At 44.0% G+C, this 27,287-nt stretch overlaps 1 protein-coding gene across 2 annotated transcripts in view; it reads right to left on the reverse strand.

The window, feature by feature from the left end:
- The window catches only part of cdh23 (cadherin-related 23), a 141,826-nt gene that overhangs the window by 58,278 nt on the left and 56,261 nt on the right, over positions 1 to 27,287 (reverse strand). For both annotated transcript variants that reach the window (XM_041947075.1, XM_041947076.1), the window contains exons 9-12: positions 15,383 to 15,495; positions 13,339 to 13,527; positions 9,029 to 9,178; positions 8,139 to 8,297 (exon numbers count right to left, since the gene is read on the reverse strand). In XM_041947075.1, coding sequence (XP_041803009.1) covers positions 8,139 to 8,297; positions 9,029 to 9,178; positions 13,339 to 13,527; positions 15,383 to 15,495 — 611 coding nt within the window. The remainder of the gene's footprint in view (positions 1 to 8,138; positions 8,298 to 9,028; positions 9,179 to 13,338; positions 13,528 to 15,382; positions 15,496 to 27,287) is intronic.

The following is a 27,287-nucleotide window of genomic DNA, read 5'->3' on the forward strand; positions in this document are numbered from 1 at the left end:
GACGCAGTCACAGGCACCACGGGAGTCAAATGCAGCCTATCAGACTGCACACCAAAGTTTACAACCCTCGAGTATCGAGAAAAACTTTCTCCAATCATGTCTACTTGATAATCATCAGTAAAAAATATGCACTAGCAAAGAAAATAGCATTGTCGGTCTTCAAACAACACTCACATGCCTGTATGCACATTAATGCAGCCATCGGTCGCTATAATTGATCCTCTTCTCGGCTGGTCACAATTTCAATGTAAGAGCTGGGGAACCAAATCCACTGTTTACTGTTCTGTGCAAAAATGCATTCTAAACTTTAGCTAAAGCTAAAAGGTTAATAGAGGCTTTAGCAGTCTGAGTTAATCAAATCAAGGGGAATCTTTCCACGGAGCAGTGATGGTGGCACAAAGAGGGAGCTCGACACTAAAAACAATAACTTTGCAAGATACCCACTTCAATTTGTCACAAACTGCTCAAAACATATCAGCATTGAGTGGACTTTAAGAATGCATTTTTACATAATGTGGCAGATAACAAGTCAAATATCGAGTAAACTGAAGGTATGGCTGAAAGGATGAGGTGAATGAAGGATTGAAAGCTTGGCATTCCCTCTCTTCTCAGCAGCCTTCTTGGTGTATGTTTGTGTGAGCAGAAACCGCCATGGGGCTGTGCAGAGCCTGTCTGTATCTCTGATCAATAGTACAGAGCGAGACTCGGAGCGGAGCAGTAACCTGGAAAACAGCGCAGAAGCTCTGTGGGGCTGGGGCGAGATGTGGCCAATTAATGATCACATGTTTTGAACAGCCTCTCGCTCAACAGTCCGGTGACTCAACTAATGAGGGAATTTATATATTCTCCTTGATTTTGCACATGCATGAGCAGCTGAAGCTGTGTGACGAAGTGATCCAAAACTAAGACCTCCTCAGCAGAGACGAAGATGCAAAATGCTTCACCTGCTCGGATCAAAACGAGGACCAGCCGCTTTTCTCAGCAGTCCCCCAGCTGTGACCTAGTGCACCTGCGGGGGTTGATGGGAGCGCTGTATGTTTTTACTGCGGACACTTTAGTGTAATGGCGATGGCGAGCGTACGTTTACGACTGCTTTATTTCTCTAAAACATTAACGAGCAGGTGGGGGTGCTCACAGCGACTGCTGCCTGCCGACAGGATTGAACAGCCTGTTTCTATTATCTCCTGACCACCAAGATAACAGTGAGACAGAGAGAGATACAACTTTACCACATCCTTTTAAACAATGCATACCTTTGTATAAGAGGAGTCTGATAAAGTGGACACCTTCACCGTGTCAGCTTTCAAGAGAAATTGTGCCGTTTGCGTGCATACACAGCCACTATATAATGATTACAACTAAATGTGAACCAGTGGAAAAGGCAGCTGTTACCACTGGAATAAGAAATAAAGACAGGGGGAGAGAGAAAGAGGAGGACTGCATTGTGGGCATAAGCTGGAGACGGTTTGAGCTGCCAGTGAAAAGGCTTAATGCAGAGCTCTGTGGTTGGCAGCCTCACTTTGCCGACAGGCCTTGGTCCTCCCCCTCGCTTTCTCTCTCTCTCCGTCTCCGTCCTCGATGAAGGAATGAGATTAGCACAAGCAAAGGGACGATGTACAGAATGATAAAGAGTGAAGAGTATACCACAGGCACACGCACTGATTATAAGGGGGAGGAAACAGGAGGCATGTGTGGATATACACGGTATCTACAGTTATGCGTTGAGGGAGCAGGGCTGGGGGTCAGTGAGTGACACAGTCACAGAGAGTGGACAGACAGGAGTGAAAACATCTCATCTTTGGCTTTAGGATATGATGATGGATATTTTTCTATTTTCAGACATTTTATGGACCCAAGGACTCATCAATTAACGGAGAAAATAATATGCTGATTGTTTTTTCTACACTAATTTTATTTTGATCTGCAAGCAATAATAGTGACAATAAGGCAAGAAACTATGCTAAAAAAATTACAGCAACACCACAAGGTTAAGATTCCTGCAGCCCAAAAACGTGTAGGCTGAAGCTACAGCTTTACACCACACAGATTAATTGATAGGGAAAGCAATCAATAGTTGCAGCCCAAGTTGTTTTATCTGTAATTGTAGTGTAGTTTTTTTAAATGCTGCCACAGTGGTGAAGTGCATTTTCTCACTTATTTATTTATTTTGTATCAGTACTGTCTGTGTTAACTGGATGAATGGATGAACCGTTGAGCACCACAGTCCTCAACGTCATTCTCATCTAAATTTGGCAATTTGATAGCGAACCAACTCTGGGAAAGTTCAGACTTTTCACTAATGTCAGCTCCCGCCTATTCATCCTCTGCCCTGCACACCCATTCACACCCCGTCTCACCGTGTCAGAACACCCATGATAAGCGCCTCATATTAACGGTGATGCTGTGAGCTACCACATGCAGCAGAGAGCCGAGCATCACCCCTTTTATTACAATAATGAATTATAATTACTGTTGTGACTATTACCCTATAAAGGCCTGTCTAAACAGTGGAGTTAGCGGAGCATCCTCCACTCTGTAATTTATAACCTTCTGCTAGAAGCATTTATCATTGTGCCTTAGCCCTCAAACATTCAGCATCTGCACGGAGCCCATAACACACACAGCATGGCATATTGGTGGAAGACATAGAAGACCCTAACCCAAGAAAATGTTGCATCAGAAATATTCTATAGAAGCAAGACCAACTAAAAGAGGAAGGGAAGCTGCAGGTTAACTCTGCTTCTGTATGCAATTAGACCTGCATATATCCTCAACAAATATATACATATCCTCAAGGTAAAGCCTGATGGTAAGGACGAGCTAGAGAGAGTGTAATGTAAGCAGAAACAGACAGGGAACCATAGAGTGAATCAATGCGACACCTGAAAACCATTAGCAATTTAATGGTAAAACAGAGAAAGGGGAAAAACAACAATAACTGAGGGCATACAATAAATACAAAATGAAAGAAGGCAAATTCTCTGAAAGCCAAGGAGAGAAAATCAGAGTGATTCCACTGATACGAGCATCTGCTGGTGTCTAAAGTCTCCAGGGTAAGGAAGAGACAGGAAGAGAGAGTGAGAGAGAAAAGGACCCAGACAAAAGAGTAAATCACAATAAATATTTATAATGATAAGTAATGCTGCAGACCATAAATATTAAACAGCCACTGCCTCTGTGTGTGTGTGTGTGTGTATATATATATGTGTGTGGTCCGATGTTAAGCACAAGTGTCCACAGGGAAGTGGGAGCGGGCACTGAGTAATGCATTGACTAACATTGTACATAAGCTTTGATCGGATAAGCCATGAATATTAACCCAAACAAAGCATTTCAATTACATTATCAGACTGCTAGTTTGGCGTTTTTTAAAAACAACTGGGAACCAACATGCATAATTTCAATTAGCATAGGTATAAAGTATTATCCAAACATCATCCAAACTCCACCCTCTCTACATACAAACCACATCCACCACGTTACTGATATACTGCGCAACTGCAATGTGCCAGCTCTTGAAAATAACGGCTTCATTGTGGGACAAACTCGTCAGTCTGAGAGTTACTGTAACAGCAGGGGATAAAACTTACTTTGATGATTCTTTCTGCTATTGTTGGTACTAAAAACATGGAGGTCCAGACTGCCTTACGAGGGTAATTTGCTATCTGTATGCACTTCAGTTACTTGATAAATGGGTGCATAGTAGATGAGTTTTCATTGCTGAAAACGCTCTCAAATAAAGCTGCGATGTGAAGAAGTTCTCCAGTACAGCGATGTACAAAAAAATAGGCCTTTCTTGACCAAGTGAAAGGGGAAATTCTCTAAAGCTAATCTGCAGATGTTGCCAGTGCAAACCCCTGTTTTCGGTACTGTTGACTGACTGCCCATGATGATATTCTCTCATCAATGTCATCAGTCATGAAATCACGAATGACAAGAGCTGTTCTGTGTGGCCTACCTGTTAAAAAGGTTCAGATATAAAGTGAGACATTTGTGTGAAAGTTTGTCATAAATCAGTGTGTGAATTCTTGAGTTTTTGCCCAAAATGTGTTTTGTCAGGTCACAATTCCCTCTGACCACTAACATCTGACCAGTTCACCCTTTAGTTCGAGTGGACGTTTTTGCCAAATTTGGAGAAATCCTCTGAACACATTCCTGAGATATCAAGTTTCACGAGGATGGGAGGCATGAAAATGCATAAAAACACAATACTGCCTGAAAATAATTGCACACTGAGGTGAAGCGGTTTAAGATCACTGTCTCGGCTTGTCGAGTTGATCTTGAGGATATGTTGTAGATAATTCAGTGTGTTTGATGCACAAAAGCTAAGGGCAGATTTTCCAGGTTCATAATAAACCTGTGGGACTTGATGCATAAGAGAATTAGTCGGGTGCGTTTGGCGGGGTCATGTGGTTCAGTTATAGGGTGGTGAATGTCCAATAAGGGATTTATGGATGAAAAGATATAAGTGTTTATTTCAACTTTATAGAATGTAATTTTGAATGTACTAGGGATCACCAGTCTAGGAGGTTAAGAGTGGAAGCAGCAGCGTGTCTGCAGATTATATCACAATCATCTAGGATTGACAGAAAAACTGCCTCGACTACACGTTTCCTACAGCTCAGAGGGAATCTAGGACCAGCAGGTGATTATCGTAGCATAAAGACGGAGGAGCAGTTTGGCTAATTCTCCCACAGTAAAAGAACCTTTAAAGTTCTCTCATCAACACAAAACCAAACTGCGAGTCACGAGTCACATGCTTTAGCCATTTCTTGCCCAGGTGCAGTGACTTCCAAGCATCTTGTCAGAACTGTAAGGTTGTGTGTCCCTGCTTGCAGTCTTTATGCTAAGATTAGCTATTTGGCTCCTGGCTGTATCTTAATGCAGAGACATGCGAATGATGAAAGAAGTATCAGTCCCCTAATCTAACTCCAGGCAACAAAGCAAATAACCATAATGTCTGTCCTAGTCAGACATTTGGGAAATATGGCCAAGCCACCTTGAGAGATGAAGAGTTAAACACAGGAATAAGAATAAAAGTTCTCCCTTATGGTGCTAAAGCATAATTTGACCACCATCTGTTGCACCTCACAGCCATCTGACAGAGAGCACCGAGAGGCTTGTCTCAGCCTAACAATCTGGTTGTATTGTAATGCCTTGAGCTGTTCGCAGCACTTATACAAGCGCAGTGTGATTCAAGAGAATGAGTGAGACAGGTACACAAGGAATGAGGAAAATGAAAAGGCGTCCGCATGGTGAGCAAATCAAATGACACTTAAAAGCGCAGGTGCAGAGAGCTGTAATATAAAGTTCAGAATAAAGTGTGTCAGAGTGAAGCACACATGTAGTGTTCTGTAATAACAGAACTCGTTGTTAGGGGCCTCACACATTCATTTTGTCACAATTAACATTTCAATTCAAAACGCCTTTCTGATGGTGGTGGTGATGGACGGATCAAGTTATTATTACAATTATTTTACCTGGTACTGACTCATGGAGTGGGTTGAAAAGTGTTCCAGCAAAAGGGTGGAAGTAATCAGGGCTTGTTTTACATTTCTGTAGGTACTCTATGCTTTTAAATATAGTCCAAGAAATATCAGCTATAACATTGAGGGACATCACCCCCTTCATCATTTCTCCGCTTCCAATCTCTCCTCTGCCTGAATAATAGGAGGCAGAAACCAGCAGTCTGATGGATGTAACTTCTGTCTGTGCTTCACTTTAGAAGTTATTCTATGCAATACACAGATGCAATGTCCATTCCAAAATAAATACCTCATTATTCACACAAACAACGAGAGGGGCTTGTTTGATCAGACTGCAGCATATAAATAAACAGTCTCCGCTATTTTAATTGGATTACAGCCGTTACAACATTTTGTCTAAATTACTAATGAACTAAATTATGACACCCACATATGTAAACAAGTCCCTGCAAACACATTACTGAGCACACACCCAAGCACACATAGTAAATAGTAATCGTATGGAATAACAAATGGGAAAAGGCCTACAATGGCCAATGACTTTGTATGGGTATTGGGATTTGTGTGTGTGTGTGTGTGTGTGTGTGTGTGTGTATTTCTGTTTCTCAGCCTCAGAGCGAAGCCAGCTGAGTGTTGGAAACATCTGTTTAATCTGTATGCGTGTTTTGTCTCCAGTGGCATCTCAGACGGCTTGAGTGCCACTAGTGTGTGTGTGTGTGTGTGTGTGTGTGTGTGTGTGTGCTTCTGGGTGTATTTGTGTGTGTGAGGGCAGGTCAGAATATCGAAAACCTCATCTAACAGTGTATATATATATATACGGGGGCTGCCATCCATGCCAGTGCAGTCCTCACCGAGAGCCGTCACATCTTATTCTATTTACAGCTCATTCACTCTCTACAGCCGGCAATCAGGATTCCACGGCGGGCCGCACGCTCCAGCACGAGGCCAACATCAACCAGACTTATCGGGTATTAGACTGCCCCTGCAATCTCCATTTCATGAGCACCCAGTCTATAAACACTATTGATTTTCAAACTGTGCTTTTTGCACTTGTATCTAGTGGATTGTGGGCGTTCTGTCACAGGAATGACTGGTAATGAATAATAATGCAGAGCTTTGGAGAGCTGGTCGGAGATTTTGTGGGGATCTGGTACACAGAGTATGTACATGCATATGTACATGCATGCATCTCCGCAATGCAAACACAAGCCGGATACTGTGTACCATGTACCTGAGATTTATTACAAATTACTCATCATCATTCTTCGTATGCTCGGGTTTTGTCTACTGTTTTCCCAGCCCAGTGTGGGTGCAACCACGCCCACTTTTATATAACGAAAGCTGCAACGGCTACGTTGGGGACATGGGAACCACGCTACGTGTGTTGCTCCTCCTTCGGAGCCGTAATGGGAAACGTTTGGGTCGAGCTCTGGTCTGGTCACAAGCACTTCGCCTCATTCTCCAACAGGCTGGACCTGGACAAGGATCCAGGTCTGGACTATAACCTGCCAGGGTTGGTGCTTGCTGGTCTGCAAGGCCATTCGCCGCTGAAATCAGGTAACGCTTGTCCTGGCTGCCTCTATCGCTTTTCCAGTCTCAGTGTGCGCCTGAGCCGAGTCCAGAGACACAGCGACAGCCGAGGACAGACACAACCAGAGACCACAGCTGCTGTGCTTGACTCATAGTCCTTCAGAATTAACGTTTCTCATTGCTCAACACCCTGATAAACACTAACATAACGTAACATAAACACTAAATTGTTCTATTTGTTTTATGTCTGTAATTCTTCTGCTGCCTGTCTTGGTCTGGACGCTGTTAAGAAACAGATTTTTATTCTCCTGGTTAAACAAGGGTTTAAAAAAGTAATGGCTGCTGGTTAGGTCAACGGCTATGAGTGAAGTGTGGCAGAAGAAGATGAGGGGGAGCAGCCCCAAGGACACTTCAGCTGTGAGAAACTAAGCAAAGGCCTGGAGGAAATGAATAGCACAGCATCATTTTTGAAAATAATTCTTAAACCATGTTCTAATTGGATTAGTTTTAATGGAGGTGGTCCTGACATCATTATCGACAACTGTGATATTAATCTCATATGAAAAATAAGACACTCTAAGATCGTCTGATAATAGTGATCCAGTAATCAAAATATTTCTGTAATGCTATAATTTGCCTTTTTTGCAAGAAGGAAATTAGTTTGAGGGTAGAATACAAAACTATGTCTGAGCTATAAGCAGCCATTTGAAGGCAATCACTTGAATCCTGCCAAGATGATTCTCTACACTTACATACAAAGCAAGCAATTACACTGCAGGACTTCCCTAAAAGGAAAATCTAAGTAATTTAGCTTGAATTGAGTCATTACAGGTGATTACAGGCAAGTTTTTTATTCATGTTTATGCTTTTGTCTGAGGCAGCCCAGCGTGAGTCACCATAAATAACAAATCATATGGTGAAGTCTCAAGAGAGAACTGGGTCACATGGGGTACGCAAACAAGTTGAGATTTCATTCCCAACAAAACAGCCCCAATAAAAGTTACTTGTAAAAGTCAGCTTTTATTGTAATCTATTTGGATTCAAGCTGAATTCCTCCTCAGGAATATGTCACTCTGTGAGTCATCCATCACATTCTCAGCTGCGGTTTGCTGCGATACTCACCAGGATGCGTAACAGTGAGGTGCCAGGCGGTGTGTTTTCAGGAAGGCTGATGTTGTACAGCGGTCGGCTGAAGATGGGCCGGTTATCGTTCTCGTTGATTAGCTCAATAAAGACACGAGCGAAGCCCACGTGGTCGGACATGGACTCATTGGCATAAAGCTGAGGAGAGACAACGAGGAGTACGTTTACACGAAAGAGTTAAAGACAGCCTTGGATATGGTGGCTAGGGAACAAACTGTGCAGGTTTAACATTGCTTTCATGGGTATATCACATTTTTCGGTGGCATCCAAAAAATTCTCAGCAGAATTTGCTATTCTGGCAAAGTTGCCAGGCAAAGAACTGACTTGTTTCAGATTGGGAGATCCTGGATTGTACACAGAGCAGGGCACCCCCTGGTTCTGTAAACGGCTCAGGGGTAAATTGAGGTGACGAAATACCAATTTCACTGTTCAAACAAGTCTGCAGTCTTGAGAAAGTGATATAGCCCCAGTCCAGCTGAGCCTTGTGTCCAAACAAATAAAAGCAAGTCGGAAGAAACATAATGAAGCTACATGCAGTCTTGTTGCCTAAGAATCGGTCCTGGTCCAGAGTTCATTGAAGGGCATTCTCACAGAAGGACAGCGTAGCTGCTTTGTCTCCCACTATTCAATGTTTGGTCATCAAAAGGAGATTGCCTTCTCTTACTTCACTTTGTATCTCTTTACAAAACCAATCTGCTGGACATTTGCAATCATTGGAAATTCCTTCAGCATGTTGAGCTTCTATGTAAGGATCCAGCTTCTTTGGAAATATGACCTAGAGAGCCGTACTTTCCGGGAGGGGAGCTGCTCCTCTTGCAAAACGTTCATATGCACACTGTAAGGATGCTCATAATGAGTCTCAAACTCACTGAGAAGCTGTAGCTGCGAATGTGCTCATAGTCCAGCGGCATGGCCACCCTCATTCGGATGTCGGCACGCCCCTGTACCGCCGTGGGGGAGATGGTGAAGTACTCCGAGTTGTTTCCTGTCAGAAACACCTGGAACATGCTGTTCACCCCCTGCCACAGGAAGGATAATAGAAGGGTGAGTTTTGTCAGCCTGGTGATGATATTAGTAATCTTAACATTCAAACGTTTGTGTCATTATATTGTTAAATGGTAGGGATACACTAAGGAGTTGCTAACAGGCAAACTTATTGTAGTAAGTGAATACCTGAATGACTACAATCTTTTATTTGTGTGAGTTTCTTAAACAAGATGCAGTTGATAACAAATGTTCTCCATCATGAAGCTGATCATGAGGCAGCATCATGAAGCAGCATCAGCAGGGAAGCCGGCTATGATCACTCTTATCAGTTCTGTGCAACATGCTTCATTTCTGTCTCTGCATCTTCCCCTATCCTTCAACAGCTTTATATACAGTAACCTGGCACTCTGTTCTGTCGCTCTGCACAGCACACGACACCTTCCATCCTCACATTCTCGATTCGGATAAAGAAACACTGAAATGAAATGTCTGTCATTAAGATCTTCATCTCAGACGTCAGAGCTTTTGCGCGGGACTTAAACTTTCTGAGCTCTGTGCACACACAGCAGCTGATGGTATAGATCATGACTTCCATACACGATGAACAGTGTTGAACACTTCTATAGAAACAATCACAGAGAGCCCACTGCATGAAATCATCTTAAATAATAAATGGACACGACAAGATTAGACCTCAAAACAGATAGAAGACTCAAATGATAGTCCATAGCTAACCGTTCATCCTGTCTCCTCACCTGAATTCTTCTTTATCTCTGCTACATAAAACCTGCGCTGTACTATCTCACATTACGTAAATATAAATTCACTATATACACTGCCCACGGAGCTTAAGGTTGAAACCATGTGCTTTAATCATCACGGTGTACACTGAGATGTTAGATGATGATCTCTCACGACAACCATGACTATCTACCTCAACACAGATACACATGTCTAGGTTTGATTGGTCTGTCATGGAGTCTGATTTAGAAATACCCATGTGTTGCATTGCTGGGTGGGTCTGCGCGGCGACGTTTGTCTTCTGTGATTGGTGGTTATATGAAATTCTGACTAACCTATAAACTTCATCTTTCTCTTACTTCTCAATCTCAGATAAATCCCAAAGTGCACAGGAATCCTGGGTAAATATAAACCAAGTCAGGGTCAAAATGACATCACAGCCCTGAGAGGTCTTGAGCTGAGAAAACATCTCTAGATCCCTCCTGTCTTGATATATAAAGCTGCAGGGCAGCCAATTGTGGCAGACAGAGGAAGACGAGTGCGGTGGTCGATTGGCATTATGCTGGCGGTTGAAATAGCCCCCTTGTTTTTGTTTTCATCTCTGGGAGGACCATTGTGGCTGATGACTCCTATTTAAAAGACCATCCAATATGCAGGGATGTCACCTCAAACTGCCCATAAACGTAATTGCCCGTCCATTTGCTTCTGCCTTTAGAAGCCCCCAATAAAAGCACCCTGTCAGACGCGACTGCCACAAAGTTTAGTGACAAGTTCCAGCAGCAAAAGTTTTATAGACGCTAACCGAGCAGAAGAGGATATGAAGGCAGCGACAGGCAGAGAGAGGAAGAGAGAGGTAACTACCACTTGTGTCATAGTCTAAAGAAATGGAACGTCTGCCTATAATCCCTCACACTTGGAAAAAGTGAGATTACAGCACCGGTGTAGCGGAGTGTGAATGAGTGTGCGTATCGGCGGTGACATGCAGGTTTAAAGGATCAAAACAGCAACACAAAACGGCGAGACAAAAAAACTGCCTCATAGATTTTCCTCCTCAGAATGGATGTATATGTGGCGCTGTGGCGGCAGGGTCACAATGCAAGGCTGGAAGAGTGCAGCGCAATTTCTGTGTCTCCTGCACACGACTTGAGAGCACAGCTGCATTTTATAGTTCTGTTCGAGCCTCTTTGCGCATCGCTGATGCATTTTGTTTCGTTACGTGACAACAAATAAGCAGTGCGCCGTGGCTGCTGATGGACTGCTTCTGAGGGAGTGTTCCTAATGCGACAGCTTCGGTGAATGTGGTTAAAACCACCTCAGAATTACCATAGCGATTCCCCCGTTTGCAGTTGGCAGTCTGAGGTGAGAGAACCTGGAATGTCAAGCGGCTCTTTTCGGCTGCAGCAAAACGCTGGGTGGTAACCCACAGACGGATCTCTTATCACATGCCAGGTGTCTGGGTCCTCACCCCACCTGCGAGCAGCAGCACACTCACGGAACTCCCCTCTCTGCCTTGCCATTGCAACACACCATCCTTGGAATGAATAAACAGACTTGCTGCTAAGTACTCCTGATATCTCTCCTTCAAATGCTTCCTTACTCTCCTGGCTGCTGTTCTCGCCGTTTCTTCCTGCCCCACCAATTATTCAGACTTCTGGTTTTGCTCCATTGCAGGCTACTTTTTGTTCAACCATTTCTCCTCCTCTCCTCTCGTTTCCTCTCCCCTCCTCTCCTCGTGTGCATGTCTGTCTCTCTTTCCTCTACCTTTTTCTCTATCCACTTGACTTGCAGTTATCTGTCAAATTCCACCCTGGCGGCTGCTGTGCCTGAATCAATCAGAGTTGACTAGCTTTCGGCTTATCTGCACCCTAGGTGATTGATTTTCCTCGTTAGGTATAATTTGATGCTCTATCCCATCTCTTCCAGAGCAAATTAAATTGTAGTCGAGTCCAATGTGCTGGTGTGAAAGAGCATTTGCTCATGTGAGAAAGGGAGCGAGAAAGTGAGAGAGTGGCAGAGCGAGTGTAACGTGAAAAAGTGTTTGAGCCCTGCGTGTGTGTGTGTGTGTTGGTGTCTGACTGCGTGTCACTTGATAGATGCAGCTAATGGGAAGTGGCGGACACACTAAAGCACACTTAAGTGTGCTGTTATACACTGCAGCTGACAGTGCCTTCACACAAGCACATGCGCGTGCACACACACGCACACACACACACACGCACACACACACACACACACACACAGCTGCCAAGCATGTGGTTTCGTGGAGTGGCTGAGTGCCTTTTTGCTTCATTTATGTACAAGATCGGTGTGAACCTAGAAATGAAAAAAAAAAAACAAACAAAATACAAAGCACTTGCATGTCCTTGCTGTCTTTGTAGTGTCGTCTTATCCGATCAAATCAAGAGTTGAAAAAGTCTTGCTAATGGGACTGCTTTTACTAATGAATCTTTTTTTATGCCTTGGATCAGTTGTTAGTCTCTAAAGTACCTCTTTAGTCCCTACAAATGGCAGATTGCTCTATAAGAGTAATAATAATTTAATTTGTAGAAAGAGTTAGGAATGTCCTGATTGTGTTTTCTTGGTCCCACCATGATCCAAGTCCTTTTATATTGGGGATCTGCTGATATGAAGTCTGATCCCATACTTGTATTTACTAGAATGCTGATTAAATATTTATCTGACACACTGAAATAACATCTCCAGCCTACTAAATCTGACTCACCTTGTATTTCATGAGCTACTTGATGTACGTACTGAAGGTCCCGGCTTCTACGATAAAATCATTGATATAAAATGAGTGGGGGATTTATTGGTGGATTGACATGAAGCGATCAGCTGGAGAGAAGATGTCTCACTCTGCTGGAGTTGTTGGAACTACAGAAACAGTCCACTGTTGGGATGTGAAGTTGTGCTTCGCTGTGGAGGTTCTTCCAACACAAATGATCAAGTACAGGCACCATGTGCAGAGAACACTTTAACCAGGCCAGTTTAACTCTGGCCCGTCGTCAAGTTAGTTGTGGAAATAGTGTTAATCAGTCACAACTGACATGACGTTTGTCATTTTAACCGGTGAAAGCGACGGTCACTGCTGGCTAAAAATCAGAAACTGCTCGCTGCTGTTTGCGAATGAGAATCTGAGAGCAGAGATAACAGATTTTTTAGTGTTGCAGAATACCCAGAACAATTGTTCACATTCACACACTTATTTTGTTGCTCATATGCACAAATACTGCACTGTAGAGGCCGGCTGTCGTAAAGGAGAGGAGCACCAGCAGACTGACATGGACAGCACCACCGAGTAAAAAAAGATCTGATTTTGTTCAGCGTCATTTGATCTGATTATGATCCACTAAAATACACCTGAATTGGCCCGATACTGATATTCTAGTAATGACTGAGGCAGCATGGTCTCACTGCCATCGGGCCAGCCATCGGGATGTGATCCACCCACCTCGTCTTTGTCTTCGGCCTGGATGAAGAGGGGAAGGGCAAAGCCCACCTGGGCCAGTTCAGTGATGCGGACCCGATACTCAGAGCTGTTGAACTTCGGGGCGTTGTCATTTTTGTCAATTAGCAGGATGGTAAAGGTGGTCATCACTGTTGCGTCTGATGGACTGCGATCATCTTTCAACTCTGTGGCCTTGTAGAGAGCAACAGAGGGAAGTGGTGAGAGAGGGAGAGAGTGTGTGTGTGTGAGAGAGAGAGAGAGAGAGAGCAAGCCATGAGATGCATTTGATTGCACCGAAAATGTCATTTTGGATGGTGGCGGTCAGCACGCAATCTCAGTCAGGTATTTATAGCTGTTCATTTATTGGATCAAAAGGTGTACGGACGGACTCGAGGCAATCATAGAAATAGGCTCAAAGTGAGGCCAAGAGAGGGCCAGCACGTGCACATGCACACATACATACACACATACACACAATGAGGTTTAGGAGAAAGGAGTCCCATTGAGAAGACACAATCACACACTCTTTCTGTTTCTGGCTGTCAGCATCGAAGATGTGAGGTCTCTGAAATGAAAAAAATAGGTGAGAAAGATAGGAATGGGCGGCCGTGGTCTTTTATTGATGGAGGACTGTCAAACGCAATAGCAGAAGAGGCAGGAACAACATGCTGGTCTCTGGGTAATCAAGGTAGTTTAGCCTCTCTCGTCCCAATGCCGATGAATCATTTGACCTCCACCTCCACACACTCAGCACTATCTAAGCTGTTTGAAGTTGAGAAATTAGTTGTATTACTATGGCACACCGCAATCAATAGTAGCACCACCTAAGAAAGCACAAGCAGAGAGTGGGAGAGAAAATGTAGAGGGAAAAAATCCATATCTTATAAATACATTTTTGGGCGACGTTTTTTTCATTTTCAGCACTTTCGCTTATTCTGCTTTTCTTCTATGTAATTATTGATTTCAATTAAACAGATAGACTGGAATATGTAAGCCAGAATCTTTTTTGTGTAAATCCCAGACAGTTGTATCTCAATGTGTCTCTCATATAAAAATGTCAGACAACTTGTTTTTCATTAGCAATAATTGCAGCTACATGAGCAAATGCGTGAGTGACTAGTGAGGCCATTAGGTGCTCTTAAAGGCCATTTATTGTGGCATATAGGTGCAACTGATTTGACTTGACAAGCCATCGAAATCCACAATGTAACAGTGCAGTTACATGGAAAAAAAACTAGGTCTGAGTCCTTCCACTTTCAGTAGCACTAGGAAATCCATTTCATGCACTCTCTCACACCCCGTGGGCGCCACTTGGTGTGCGATACTGGAAGAGAAGAAATTACGACAAATAGAAAGTATTGGAGTGGACGAGGTGGGGAGGCCGTGGGTGGGGAGGGAGCGGGGTGAAAGGGCAGGACTAACATTCTAAAAGCCAAGCGAGATAGACTTCAGGCTCAGTGGGGGGACTGAGGGAGTCAGAGACTGCACCTGCTTCAAACAGAAGGAAAAAGAAAGAGAGGGAGGAACAAAGGAGCCCTCAGCAGCGAGGACTCTAAATCCTGTTCCTTTATCTTGTCCTCCTCTGCTCCTCCCGTCCTCTGTGGCTACCGGCAGTTCACTGAACAAGCCTCTGAAGGGAGGACATTATCATTGAATCACAAACACAGTGTCGGCGCTGACAAGCCCAATGAAGGTATTTGAATTTGTCGGGGTCACATCTGCGCAGAGACGTATTGACGTAGCATCTGTAAACACATATGGTACTGTAGGATACTGTAGTGCTCAGTCAGTGTTAAGTGTAGTATTGACCTTGAATTCTCTCCTAATTACAGCGGTGTGTACTTACTTCATGTGCCGTCCAAGCCTGGATGAAGTACTGTATTTAGCAGGTCTATTAAGGCTACATCAGAGCCAGACACTGCATTGATTTCATACACTATCATATCAAAGCTCTCTCTTGACCCCACCAGTGAAGCACATTTTCGATTCCTCCTCTAAGCCGCGACAGCCCCTCCACCCCCCAGCCGCCTCCCATTCAGCAGCTCACCTTGACAGTCAGAGTGAATCCTGCTGAGTAGAGTGGGTTTTCTCTGTCCAGCTGGCCATTCACTGTCAGGGACCCGCTGATGTAGTCCAGGGCGAAAACGCTGTTGGTGTTCCCTGGATGGATGGATGGTGAGAAAGAGGCAGAGGCAGACAGAGATAAGAAAGTCAGGGGGACAAACGCAACTGGCGTTGTGGATAATTCAACATAACCCCTGGGATGCAGCGAGGAGCCTCTGGAAGGGAAGGCGGTGAATGACCGTGTGTGTCTCTGTTTCATGCAATATGGATGCGGCTTTAGTCTCTCTTCCTGCCTTAGGCTGACCCACCACCTCCAACCTGTCCACAGCCTGCCTCTCCTGCATCCCTTTGTTTCATCCCTCACTGTCTGCCCTCCTCGCACTGCTTCTATTTCTTCGTCAGCCTCCCCTCTTCTTCTATCGCGGATGTATGCCGGAGTTATTGCCAATTCACATTCACTGAAAGTTCAACTTCAAGTTGCATCGCAAATCAGTTATAGTTCACGTGCACTTCATGTCATGTTATACCGATGCATTTTGATGAGAGGATGGCAAAACGACTACATACAGATCAGCTCATGACTTAAAGGTACCCTGTGCAGTGTCGGAATTCATGTAGCGCTGGTGTTTTTATAACGGACCCTCGTTTTGTTTGTCATGTGCCTCCTCGTGTGTGAGCACACGTGCAATGTGATTTCTGCAGGTGAGTTCACACTATTCTGCTGATGTAATTAGTGGTGGTATAGCACAAAGAAACGTACCAATGTGCTGAGAAAGGAGACTGACGTCAACAATTTAAGATGCTAAATATTTTAAAAACTGGCTTTAAAAATATGAGCGAAACCTCCACAGAGTCTCTTCAAAGAGGTGTTTCATCATATACATTAACCACATGTTGTAATTCTGCCTTTCAACAGGATTTTCTTTAAAATGTGAAATACAATAGATTCTAGATGTTTGACCCACTTGAATGAAAGGAGACACATTTGCACAACAGCATGCTGAACTGTCCAAGCGTGCTTTGCAGCATCTGCGCTATCACTGTCAAGTCCACAGCATGTCTTTTTGAAGCGTGATCAACAGAATGGGAGGACTTCATTCTCACTCCTTTTCACTTTCCCTGCTGAAAATACTGAATGCTCGTTATGTTACCTTAAATAAGCTGTGCTTCTGCTGAGAAAACAAGCCCACCCCCAAAAGATTCTGAAACATGAGACACTTATTTCCAGCGCAAGATATAAAGATTGCGTACGAGACTGATTGACTAGCACGCTGTAAATTCCTCCTAAACTACATCACTTCACACAGGCTGATGAATTGCATTGACTTAGTTATAGTCGACGCACTCCTTCAAAGGGGGCATTTCAAATCACGCTGCACTGTTCTCATTAAGAACTTTAAGTGTGCCTGGTGTTCTCCATTCACTTCAATTACACAGGTTAAAATATAAGACCCACTTGAGTCCTCCGCTCATATTTTCTTATTCCCTCTTTTCCTTTTCAAATTACCATCCTTCTCATTAGCTTTCTCACCTCTCCTCCACTCTTCTTTGACACTCTCAGTCTTGCTCTGTCTCAGGCATCTTGCGGTTGTGGCTCTTGCCTGCTAATTATACCCAGCAGATGGAGACAACAAACGAAAATACACAAAATCACCCTCGCCTCTCTACCATTCATGTTCTCTCTCTCTCCCCCTGTGTTGCTCAGTTTCTCCCAACCTACCGCCCGCAACATGATTGTGATTCTTTGCGCCTGCTGCGTGTGTTGTATGAGACCCGAGCAAACCCCTGTGCAATCTTCAGATAGTGACAGTTCATACATGTGAATGCTACCAGAGGCTCAGTCATGTCCACCTGGAGCTAATTCGCTTATGTCTCGTTTATACGGTCGGCTCTTACCAGCCACTCATCCTGCGCCGCCACATACTGTATTTCTAACATGATGATCTCTGGATGAAAAAGAGCAAACATGCTCAGTGAAATCAATTACTGTCTACGAATAAGTGCAAAAATGTGTCAACATATATGAGGTTGGTTGAAAGCAGTGACTCCTGAATATAGAGGGAGTAGAATGTCAGAAAATTAATACAACATAAAAACAGACACCGCACACACATCACAGTTTGATACGCTGTTACCCACACTACAAGCAATGGAACCAAAGACTTGAAATTCATTAAAGCAGCACTGACACCGCAGTACAATTTATTAGTCAATATTTGACACAGTGCTGTTCTCTTCAAGTCCCTTTTATGGCTTTGGCGGATTTTTTTTTTTTTTTTTAATTTGACCACAGATGCTTCATCATTACAAGTACAGTTCATTGTTGTCCACCTGAAAAACATACATACTCTCATAATCCCACCAATTCTGGAAGAAAATAGTAGAATTCTATAGAGTATGTAATGGCAATCTTTACAGAAGTGGGAGAGAAGATGATCACCTTTTGGCTCCACTGTACGCAATCATCTATAACTACATGTGTCAATGCTGTGTGTGAAGTGTGAAGAACACTTCCTGAATACACATGTGTATTTTCACACACTTTGAACCTTGAGCTGCACTTCGAGGGATTAAGAATCACTCGCTTTCACATAGTTTGTAGTAATAGCTGAGGTCTAGACTCCTGAGAAACATGGTCAGATGGTAAGTCTACAGTGCACAACGGCTAAGGTCAACAGATTAACCCACGTCTGTGTTCCCCACTCCTCGCTCGCTGCTCTATTATTGCCCTGTACCTTGCCTGGAATGGAGAGGAGGGAAGCTACAGAACAAAGCGCACAGAGGGGGCGTAGAGGAGAAGAGGGTGGCCAGCAGAGAGAGCAGAGCCCTCGGGTAATTAGCCTGGATTGAGGCCAAAAGGTGGAGAAAGGCAAGGGAAGTAGAAGGGACAAACATTACTGATGATTACAGCCATCGCACATAATCTGTTTAATTGTGGGACTGGAGAAAAGTGTAAATAGGAATGCATTTGGATTCCTGCATTACTTAAGTTCTCAACGGGATAAAACCACTTAAAATACACAGAAGCGTTTACATTAAAACTACACTATACACTTAAGAGCTCTTCAGAACAATTGCTCAAGAGGACACTGCATGTCTTTGCCTTCCAAAATCATTACAAGTTGCAGTTTCAATTTCTATTCAATTTCATTTTCTGATTATACACCTATGGCTAAGGTTTGGTGTATGATTTAGGCAATAAAAAGATTTGGTTGGGAAAAGTTTGGGTTAAAATTAATTTGTTGCCCTTATGGGGCCTTTGCCAGCATGTTGACAATAATAACACCTGGTTAAGGTTAGTCATAGTTAAAAGAAACCATTGTTCCAGCGACCGTTGGAAGGAAACATGAAGAGAACAGTTAGAAGTCTGATGTTTGTTTTTTTTTACTTCTTGGCTCTATTCCTGTGGGAGGGCTTTGTCACTTGCACATGAACACATGTTATTTCTGGCCATCTGTTTTTTTTTGTGGAGGACAGTCTCACAGACCCAGAAACAGGAAGATGCAGAGGATTAATAAGACTGAGTGCTCCCTTGCAAAAGAAATGACCCAATGTAATAATTCTAATGCTTATTAGGATTATCATTGTGAGGCTGAACTTGAAAACTTGTCAATTTGTGCCACCAATGAGAAGAAGCTGACACAACATTAACTGCAACATTTCTTTTTCGTCTGGATGGGAGGGGGAGGCATGATGCTGATAAGGATTGGTGGTGGAGGCGGGTAACGTGCATCAGGGTCTCAGACCCGCTCATTGTGGCCATCATGCCTCTAAATTGGTTTGTCAGCTTCAGTGGCCTGACTAGCATGCCAATCTACTCCGACAGCCGCTCCTTACCCGGACGACTGGGCACTCACCTGGCCAACCAATGTTTGTGGCGTTTACACACAAACACACACACACCTGCAAAAGCACACGAGCAGTGTGCTGTAATGTACACGTGCACAGTAACAGCAGAGCGCTGGTTCAAATCTCTATGCATCCGGTAAAGAGGCTCCGACTCACTGCCTCAGGTTCCACACAACGGCCTTCCAGCTCAGCTCCGCTGTGTGTCGAGCTTGACCAGAGAGACAGACTGAAATTACACAGAGTCACTCACGGGTCCCACTGAGAGGAAAATATAATCATATTCTAATTGCTGATAGAAAGTGTTCTCCAGTGATCTGCCAGGACACTATGATTAGACCCCCAAGGGGTGAAAATGGCTGCACGCAGATACGCACACGCTCAGATTCAGCACAAATAAATGCACGCTTCCTATTTCATATTCAGATTTAGTCGTGGTGTTTATGAGTTTCATGTGTGTGTTAATGCGTAGGTATTTCGGTTCAGAATTCTTATGTAGATAGGGTGTGAGAGTGTGTGTGTGTGAGTGTGAGCGAGAGAGTGCATGTGGCAGTAACTGGCAGAGTTTGATTCTATGATGTGAGACTCCGGGGGATTAGCCATGCTCTCATATTACTGACAGTACTGGACTGGAAAATGAGAAACCATGCCACGATTTTGTCTAGTGTGGAGTACACACTCAAATGCACTCACACACGCACGCCTAAATAAATGCCCACAAACATGCACGCACACACAAACTCCCACAAGCAGCCATTATTTCCTTGTGCTGCAGGTTTAGGATGCGCGCAATACCTTCAATAGCTAGTTCTACAATTACAAGATAAAAGTAATCCAAATTATTTGCCACTTTGAATAATCTCAGCATTGCCAAAGCATAAAGAGAAACATGGGTGCGGGTTTCATATTATCTATTGACGAACACATTTGAATTCTTGCGTCCCGAACAATGAAGTGAAGGCTCATTTACTGAGAGCAGCTTCCTCACTGCAACTCTCTCCTCCACTTACAAAGAGCAGAAGGGCGCGTGCAGAGACAGAGGGGGGATAGCAGGGAGGCCAGAAACGGGAGAGACGGAGTGCGTTGAGTCGCGAAAGTGGAAAACATACATGTGCAGTTATTAGGTGGGGGTCGCCCAGGAGAACAGAAGACATAAGGCATTTGATCTGATGAGTTCAATCGGACGCGTGACAGGCGGATGACAATGTCTTTCTCCGAGCAATGAGCTTTTGAGGACAGCCAAAGCAGGAGTTCTCCAAGTGTAATCGCCATGACTAAGCCAGTGACAACTGTTTTCTCTAGTTTGTGACAACACCATGGGGGCGCTGGAACATTCTAGTAATGTGATATGGCACGCAGCCAGTCCTCAGTGTCTTGGGGCTAAGATTTTGTGTACTTTGCTAAATGTACACAAATTAGTGTCACTTTTAAGGATTACGCCTACAGGCAAATCATGTTGATGATGAGGTTTTAGTTATTGTCTTCAAACTACACTCCGTTTTAAATCGAAACCAGCAGCTTCTCACATACGCCGGCTGGCTCGTGCATGCGCTCGTGTGCGCATCTGTCACACACACCCCTCAGTGTGTGACAGTTACCAGTGCATATGTATGTGTTTTTGTGTGTGTGATGCGGAGTGATAATGGCCCTGTGGGTGTCTTGCCATTGGCAGACATGCTGCATTTCATGAATACCCAATGAACTAGTTTCATCAAAAGTTTTGCTTCAAAATAGGTCCAAGGACAAATATTCTGAGACAATACATGGCAGATGAAAGCAACTCCTTTTTTTTGCCCAGGTATCACACTACTGTGTGGTTGACATAGCTGGATAGATGTGCTTCCACTGTCACTAAGGAGGCCCTGATGCCTCAGCTTTGACTAGCAGCATCTAGAGGAGCTCCCGTTGATCGGGCCCCCGACATTTCTCTTGAGCTTGGAACGGAGGAGTGTCACTTTCAAGGCTGCCTCCACCTTGCGACAAATTGGTGTCTGTTTTTTCAAATACCCGCGAGGAACAGTGCAACATGACGCCCCGGATTATTTTTCATTATTATCGTTAGTTTAAATGCGCTAACCTTAAAAGCGGGATGGTGTTATAATGGCAATAACTTTATTGTAAAAATGGAGGAGAAATGAACTGAAAATGTTTTGTAATGGTTTGGATTCCATTTGCATTCCTGTGGGATGGGTAATGCCTGACTCAATGCTGTTCATCTGTGGCTCCAGCTCACACAAAGTGGGTATGTTTGCTGTGGAAGAGTGTGTGGGAGGTTCACGGTATCCCCCCCCAGTTCCAACTCTCCCTTTAAACGCTCTACCCAGTGAACCAGCAGGAGTTGCCTGTTCTGCGACTACGACATGATCCCGCACCTGCTTGGCAAATGTGTTTAATAGAACGCCAAACCACTGGATCTCGCCAGTGATGGGCCGGCCACTAACATGCATCTTAGCATGTAACTCCTCGCTCTGAGTAATGGCCTACTCATTACAGCACTTACTCAGAACGAACTGTACTACAGATTCCTGAGGGCTTATTCCGTTGACATCTGTTCCAGGTGCCACAGTAAAAGCTGAAAAACTGATTCTCAACCTGGTCACAGCCAGAAGTATTGATCCACGGTCCTCAGGTCTCATGGAAAATAATCAAACTCAGAGCTATTGATTGCTGGCTTTGATCTGTCAGCTCAAGGTGTCACATCTTCTCCTTCCAACAGAGCATTGTGCTGGCAGTGTAGTCTTATCTCTCACTTTGTGTGTGTGTGTGTGTGTGTGTGTGTGTGTGTGCGTGTGTGTGTGTGTGAGAGAGAGAGAGAGAGAGAGACAGAATACGTGTGAGAATTTTTGTCTGTGTCTCTGAGAGCAGACTACAGTACTTGCGATTTATCCTCCTATCTGATTTTTTTGCAGTTTGCTAGACGATACAAAATCTGTTTCTGCACACTCTGTACAAAACAACAGCTGGCTGGAAGACAGCAGCAGAGGAAATTGGGTTTGACATCTGGAAATGTGCTTGTTCAGAATCAGATAGCTTAGGATAACATTTCTCAAAGCCAACAGCATCCCCTTTATCCCTTCGATAAATGAAAATAAAGGCGAACCTCTAACAGCGATAGATAAGGCTAAAATACATGTTAGCAATGTAAAAAATGTATTTTGGTGAGTACAACAACAAATGTATGAGATCATAGGTGAATGAACCATAATGTAATCTTATCAACATCTGATTTTGTGTCATTCTAAAACATTTAATCTGAATTTGCAGTATGAACCATTAAATGCATGCAACTGTGGGACATGAGTTTGGATTAAATTAAATTAATGAAGTGAACTCACTGCATGAGACTTACAGTCTATCATAGCCCAGCGAGGTCTGGACTTGATTCTGAACACAGCTGCACCACTAGAGTCGACTACGCTTTGGATTGTGCTGTGATCAGTTTCCCGCAGACTATCTGCCTTCTCTAGGAGATTACATAGCAACAGGCTGTGGAGAGCCTCAGAGCGTCTAATTGAAAACCCGGAGAAATCCCAGCGACGCAGCAGTCACAATAAGAGCTCCTCATAGAATAACAGGTATTAGCCTTGTCCATAATTCAGCATGCCTGCTGATATGAGTTAGGTAGTATGGAATCAGAGCATCGGGGTGTAGCGGCACTGAAGGATAGAGATACGTGCGGAAAGGCAGACGAGGGGAAATAATCACCTTTACGACTTATCAGCCTGTCCAGGCGGGAAATGGTGTGTCCATACCTGTCTGACCCGTATGCCAGAAAGAGGCTAGAAGACAAGGTCAGTCGTCTCCCTCAGACCCACTGCACTGGACGGGGTCGTCTGTCTCACACCTGTGGCAGGGCAGACAGGTGTTCACATGCTGCACCAGGCACCAGACAGAGGCTGGGGAAGTCAGTGGATGCCTGTGGCTGCACTGCGTCTGTGGCGGTGCAATATGTGCTCTCACTCCACAGCCTCTGACAAACTTCAAAATAGTGTAAGATTTTTTAGCAAATAGAAAAATTGAGTTATCATCTTTTATCAATTTAGACAATTATTCTGCTCGGGTTGCTGCAAATTAAAATCCAATGCGGTCAGGCAAGAGAATGTGGGAGCTCGGAGTTGGCTGGCATGGTGACAGTTTCTTTGCTGCAGTTTCCCAACACGGAGACGATGCAATGAGGGAGGAAGAAGCGTCCAAAAGGAGGGAAAAGGGTAGAGATGGAAAAAGGGCTTAAGATGGGATTAGTTGTGCTTGCGTGTGACAAAAGAGATAGAAACAAGCACACACAGATAAACAACAGGCTGATATGAAAGGCTTGGGGGATGTCCTTTCATTCTGTGAGACGCTAGGCTGGTTTTTATTCTGCTTGTTCTTACACTATCATTACAGCACAGTGGAGAGGCTACACAAGCTTTACATGAAGGCTTAACTATTATCCTAACGGACAGCAACACTCTCGGACAGGACCTGTTGGCCTCTAACGCTCCGTAAGAGGAATCACAGACAGTCAGGCTCGTTTTAGAGAGGTAAAGGTTACACCCATTGGGCAAAATATGGAGTATTTTCATATTTTTTGAGAATCATGCTCTGTTTTGAACTCTTTTTTCCCTCTTGCTCTGTTCCTCTGTCTGTGTCTGAGTGTGTGTGATGGTGGTCCATCCATGTACGCATGAGCGTGCATTGTGTGGACGTTGAGCCAGAGTGAGTCCATCTAGGCTTCGGAGCGTCGGTCCCTCAGGTCGTTGATGTCAGTGAGACTGACCAAGGCTGTCTGTGCTCCTGCTTTGTTCGTCCCCGGGGTGGGTCTGAGTGGATAATGGCTGACATTTTGGGATTATTTGTCACTGGAGCTGAGGTGTAATATGTCGTACGTGTGAATAAAAGCTCATAGGAAGAGCTCATTGGTGAAATTGGTTTTGTCAGGAAACCCACCAAGGGTCCATACACAATTTTTATTATCTTTACCTTAAAAACAGCTGCACACCTGCTCTAACCTTTGTGCCAGTCACAACAGTCAGTCTGCGTAAAGTGTTGATAGACTGTGCAACATAGTCTCGGAAACATAAACCCTTTGATAACTTGACAATGACAAAGAAAACACTTTAATTATCCTTGTATTTCATTGTTATTTACAGCTTTTTTGTACCCTCAGGTGAGCTAGTGAATTTATTTCAGGCTCTGTGTATTGTGCAAAAACATGTAACAACAGGGGTCAAAATGGAGAGCACGCAGGTGTGACTGTTACGGGAAAAGGTCATTTTATATTACTGACAGTGACTGGAGTCATAGCAACCAGTGAAACAAGACTGACATTTGATCCCCTGAGCACATGACTGCTCCTCAAAACAGATACCTGAACACCTGGTGGATTTTTATGCTATCCTCTCTGCATTTCCTAATGGTCCAATTACCAGCATGAGCCTAGAGTGAATTCATTTTTTTTTTTTTTTTTAATGGGAATAAAAAGCACATTTAAATCACATGGATCAAGCATAAAAAGCATCACTTGATTTAATATTGCCAGCAGCCATATTAGACTGACTCAGATCCCATTTTTGTCACAAAGAAAATGTGGAGTCATTTTAGGTGAGAGGTTCACATCAGGAGAAGTGCGTTTGGATTTTATCACGAATCAAATATTTGGCCGAACATTAGTAGTACCAGGAGAGAGCTAGCAGTAGTGATTATTGCCAGAGAACCTCCATAACTTTTGTCCGATCAATAATGATTTGTCTGTGACTCTGCACAGCTTTCTCAAATAAAAAGCCTTGCAGAAATTACAAATTCATTCATCACAGAAATCTCTCAGATCCATGATTTAATTTCAGTCCAGCATGCCTCTCAGCAATCGAAGGCGTACTAACATGATTACCGGTGGATTAGGACTGATGAAACTATTTTTTCTTGTTTGTTTTAATGGTTTTGCAAACGCACATCAAATGGTTAATGCTGCTTTTAAGCTGGTCTTCGTAATTATACTGTAAATCACAATTGAGGCTAGCAGGGATCTACATCATTAGTGTTACATGCACATTTGCACGTCATTGTCTCACATAAGAAAGGAGGAAATGTAAGGAGCAATTATAGCAGCATCTACTATGATGAGTACTAGGTCATTAAATCCAAATCACCTCCAATGCCTGTTTGTTTAACTTTATTAAGGGCAAGAACCACTAAGGACATGTAATAGAATCCTTATTTTCATTGTCAGTGGTGGGAGTATTTGTTATTGTTGGGGCAGTCTGGGTCAGAAAATACAATCTTAAAAGCAAAAAGCCAAAAGAAATGTCAGCTGAGAGGTAGTGGGCTTGGGTTAGAGCTTTTCAAATATAATGAGACCAGCAGGTCAAAGGTCCAATGAGGGATACATCACACCCTGTGGACAAGGGATTTACCATCAGAACCGCCCCCCTGAATCTCCACCATCATCACAAACAATAACAACCGCAGCATCGGCGACGGAGCGCCACTGTGATGCTATCTCTTATACATATCAAATCCCAGATTCGCCCTCTGATTGGAGGAGGGAGAGGAAATCCTCATCTTCAGTCCCACAATCATTAGCATAAATCACAGCTGCAATTAAAACCTCGTTTATCTTAATTACTGAACTAATGAGACGAGTCCCGCAGGAGTGAGCCGCACTCTCCGAGGACACTCGGGGCGAGGAGCGGGAAAGCGAGGGAGGTGTTGTGCAGAGTCGCACTTAAGTCTGCAAACAAGCACGCCCTCGCGCTAATCTGGCTACAGCAGCAGGGCACAGGAGTCTGGATAGACGGAGACATATGCGCAAGTACACATGTACAAGCGTGCGCACACACTCACACAAAACCACACTCATGCTTAGAAAATGCATCATCTGACAACCTTACCCTCCCACCTTTATCTCCTGGCACTGCATCACCCTTCAACTTCCATTATCTATCAAACTTATAATGATTTTATCAAGCCTACAGGCTCCATCTCCATAAGGGCTTAGTGCGGTGCTATAACTCTTGATTTTGCAACGACTGGGAATACATCGCACCACCTAATTAATGTCTTTTTAATGCTCTTCTCCTCTAGAGCTTAACTCAGCCCTTCAACTCTGCAACAAACACAACACACACAACAATACAACATGTGGCAGCAGACGGTAAGTAAGACTGAGTAGGTGTGTGCACTGAATGGGAGCAGAGTGTTTATGGAGAGCTCCGTGGAGAAGAGGGCCGGACGGTGCGCGCATGCATTTAAGCCCTCGCAAATAATACATGACTGCGCACATGCGCACATGTTTACATGCGTGCACACACGCGCTCGGGGTCAAATTCCTTCGCTCTGCTGTGAGGTCAGGCAGTGACTCAGCAGATGGCAGAACAATGAATATCTCCATCATCCAAAATTCCCATGGTGCGGCAGGCTTATCAAGCAGGGCCAGCCCTTATCAGCCAGCTGGCAATCGTGGAGGCACCAATGTCCTTCCATCCCGACCATTCTGCGCTCAACAGGGGGCATGCAGAGTTTAAAGGATGCGGTCCACACATGGCTGTAATCCTCCCAACTGGTGTTTACTTTCACCACACAGATCAATGTTTCACACCTGAGGGATCTCGGAGGGATTGTTCGTCCTTCAGGATCGAAACGTTGATTGGGGGGTATTAAAGTGGTATTACAGCAGTGTGTGGACAGCAGAGTCAAAAAAATTCTATTTTTCCTTAATAGGAATATGGAGTTTATAAGGAGGAGTATGAAAGAAGGAGGGCTGCATCTTACAGTACTCTTACAGAACAGCAACCATTTCCTGCTCGTTGTTTGATAAGAACAAACAGAACACATCTGGACAAAATAAGAACGAGAACTTCTTTTTGTGCCACGCTCATATCAACGGTATGCACGCAAGTAACTCAGTTACTGCAAATATCCAGCTTCATGTAAGAATTTGAATTGCATAACTTCCCAATCATTGCAGCTTACATTAACTATTAAATAGTCAAGATCATGACATGAAGGATGTGTGACACTGCAGCAGGAGTAATGTAGACATCAGACTGCTGGGAGGTGTTAAC

This window comes from Chelmon rostratus, chromosome 11 (assembly GCF_017976325.1).
Source record: "Chelmon rostratus isolate fCheRos1 chromosome 11, fCheRos1.pri, whole genome shotgun sequence".
Lineage (NCBI taxonomy): Eukaryota > Metazoa > Chordata > Actinopteri > Chaetodontiformes > Chaetodontidae > Chelmon > Chelmon rostratus.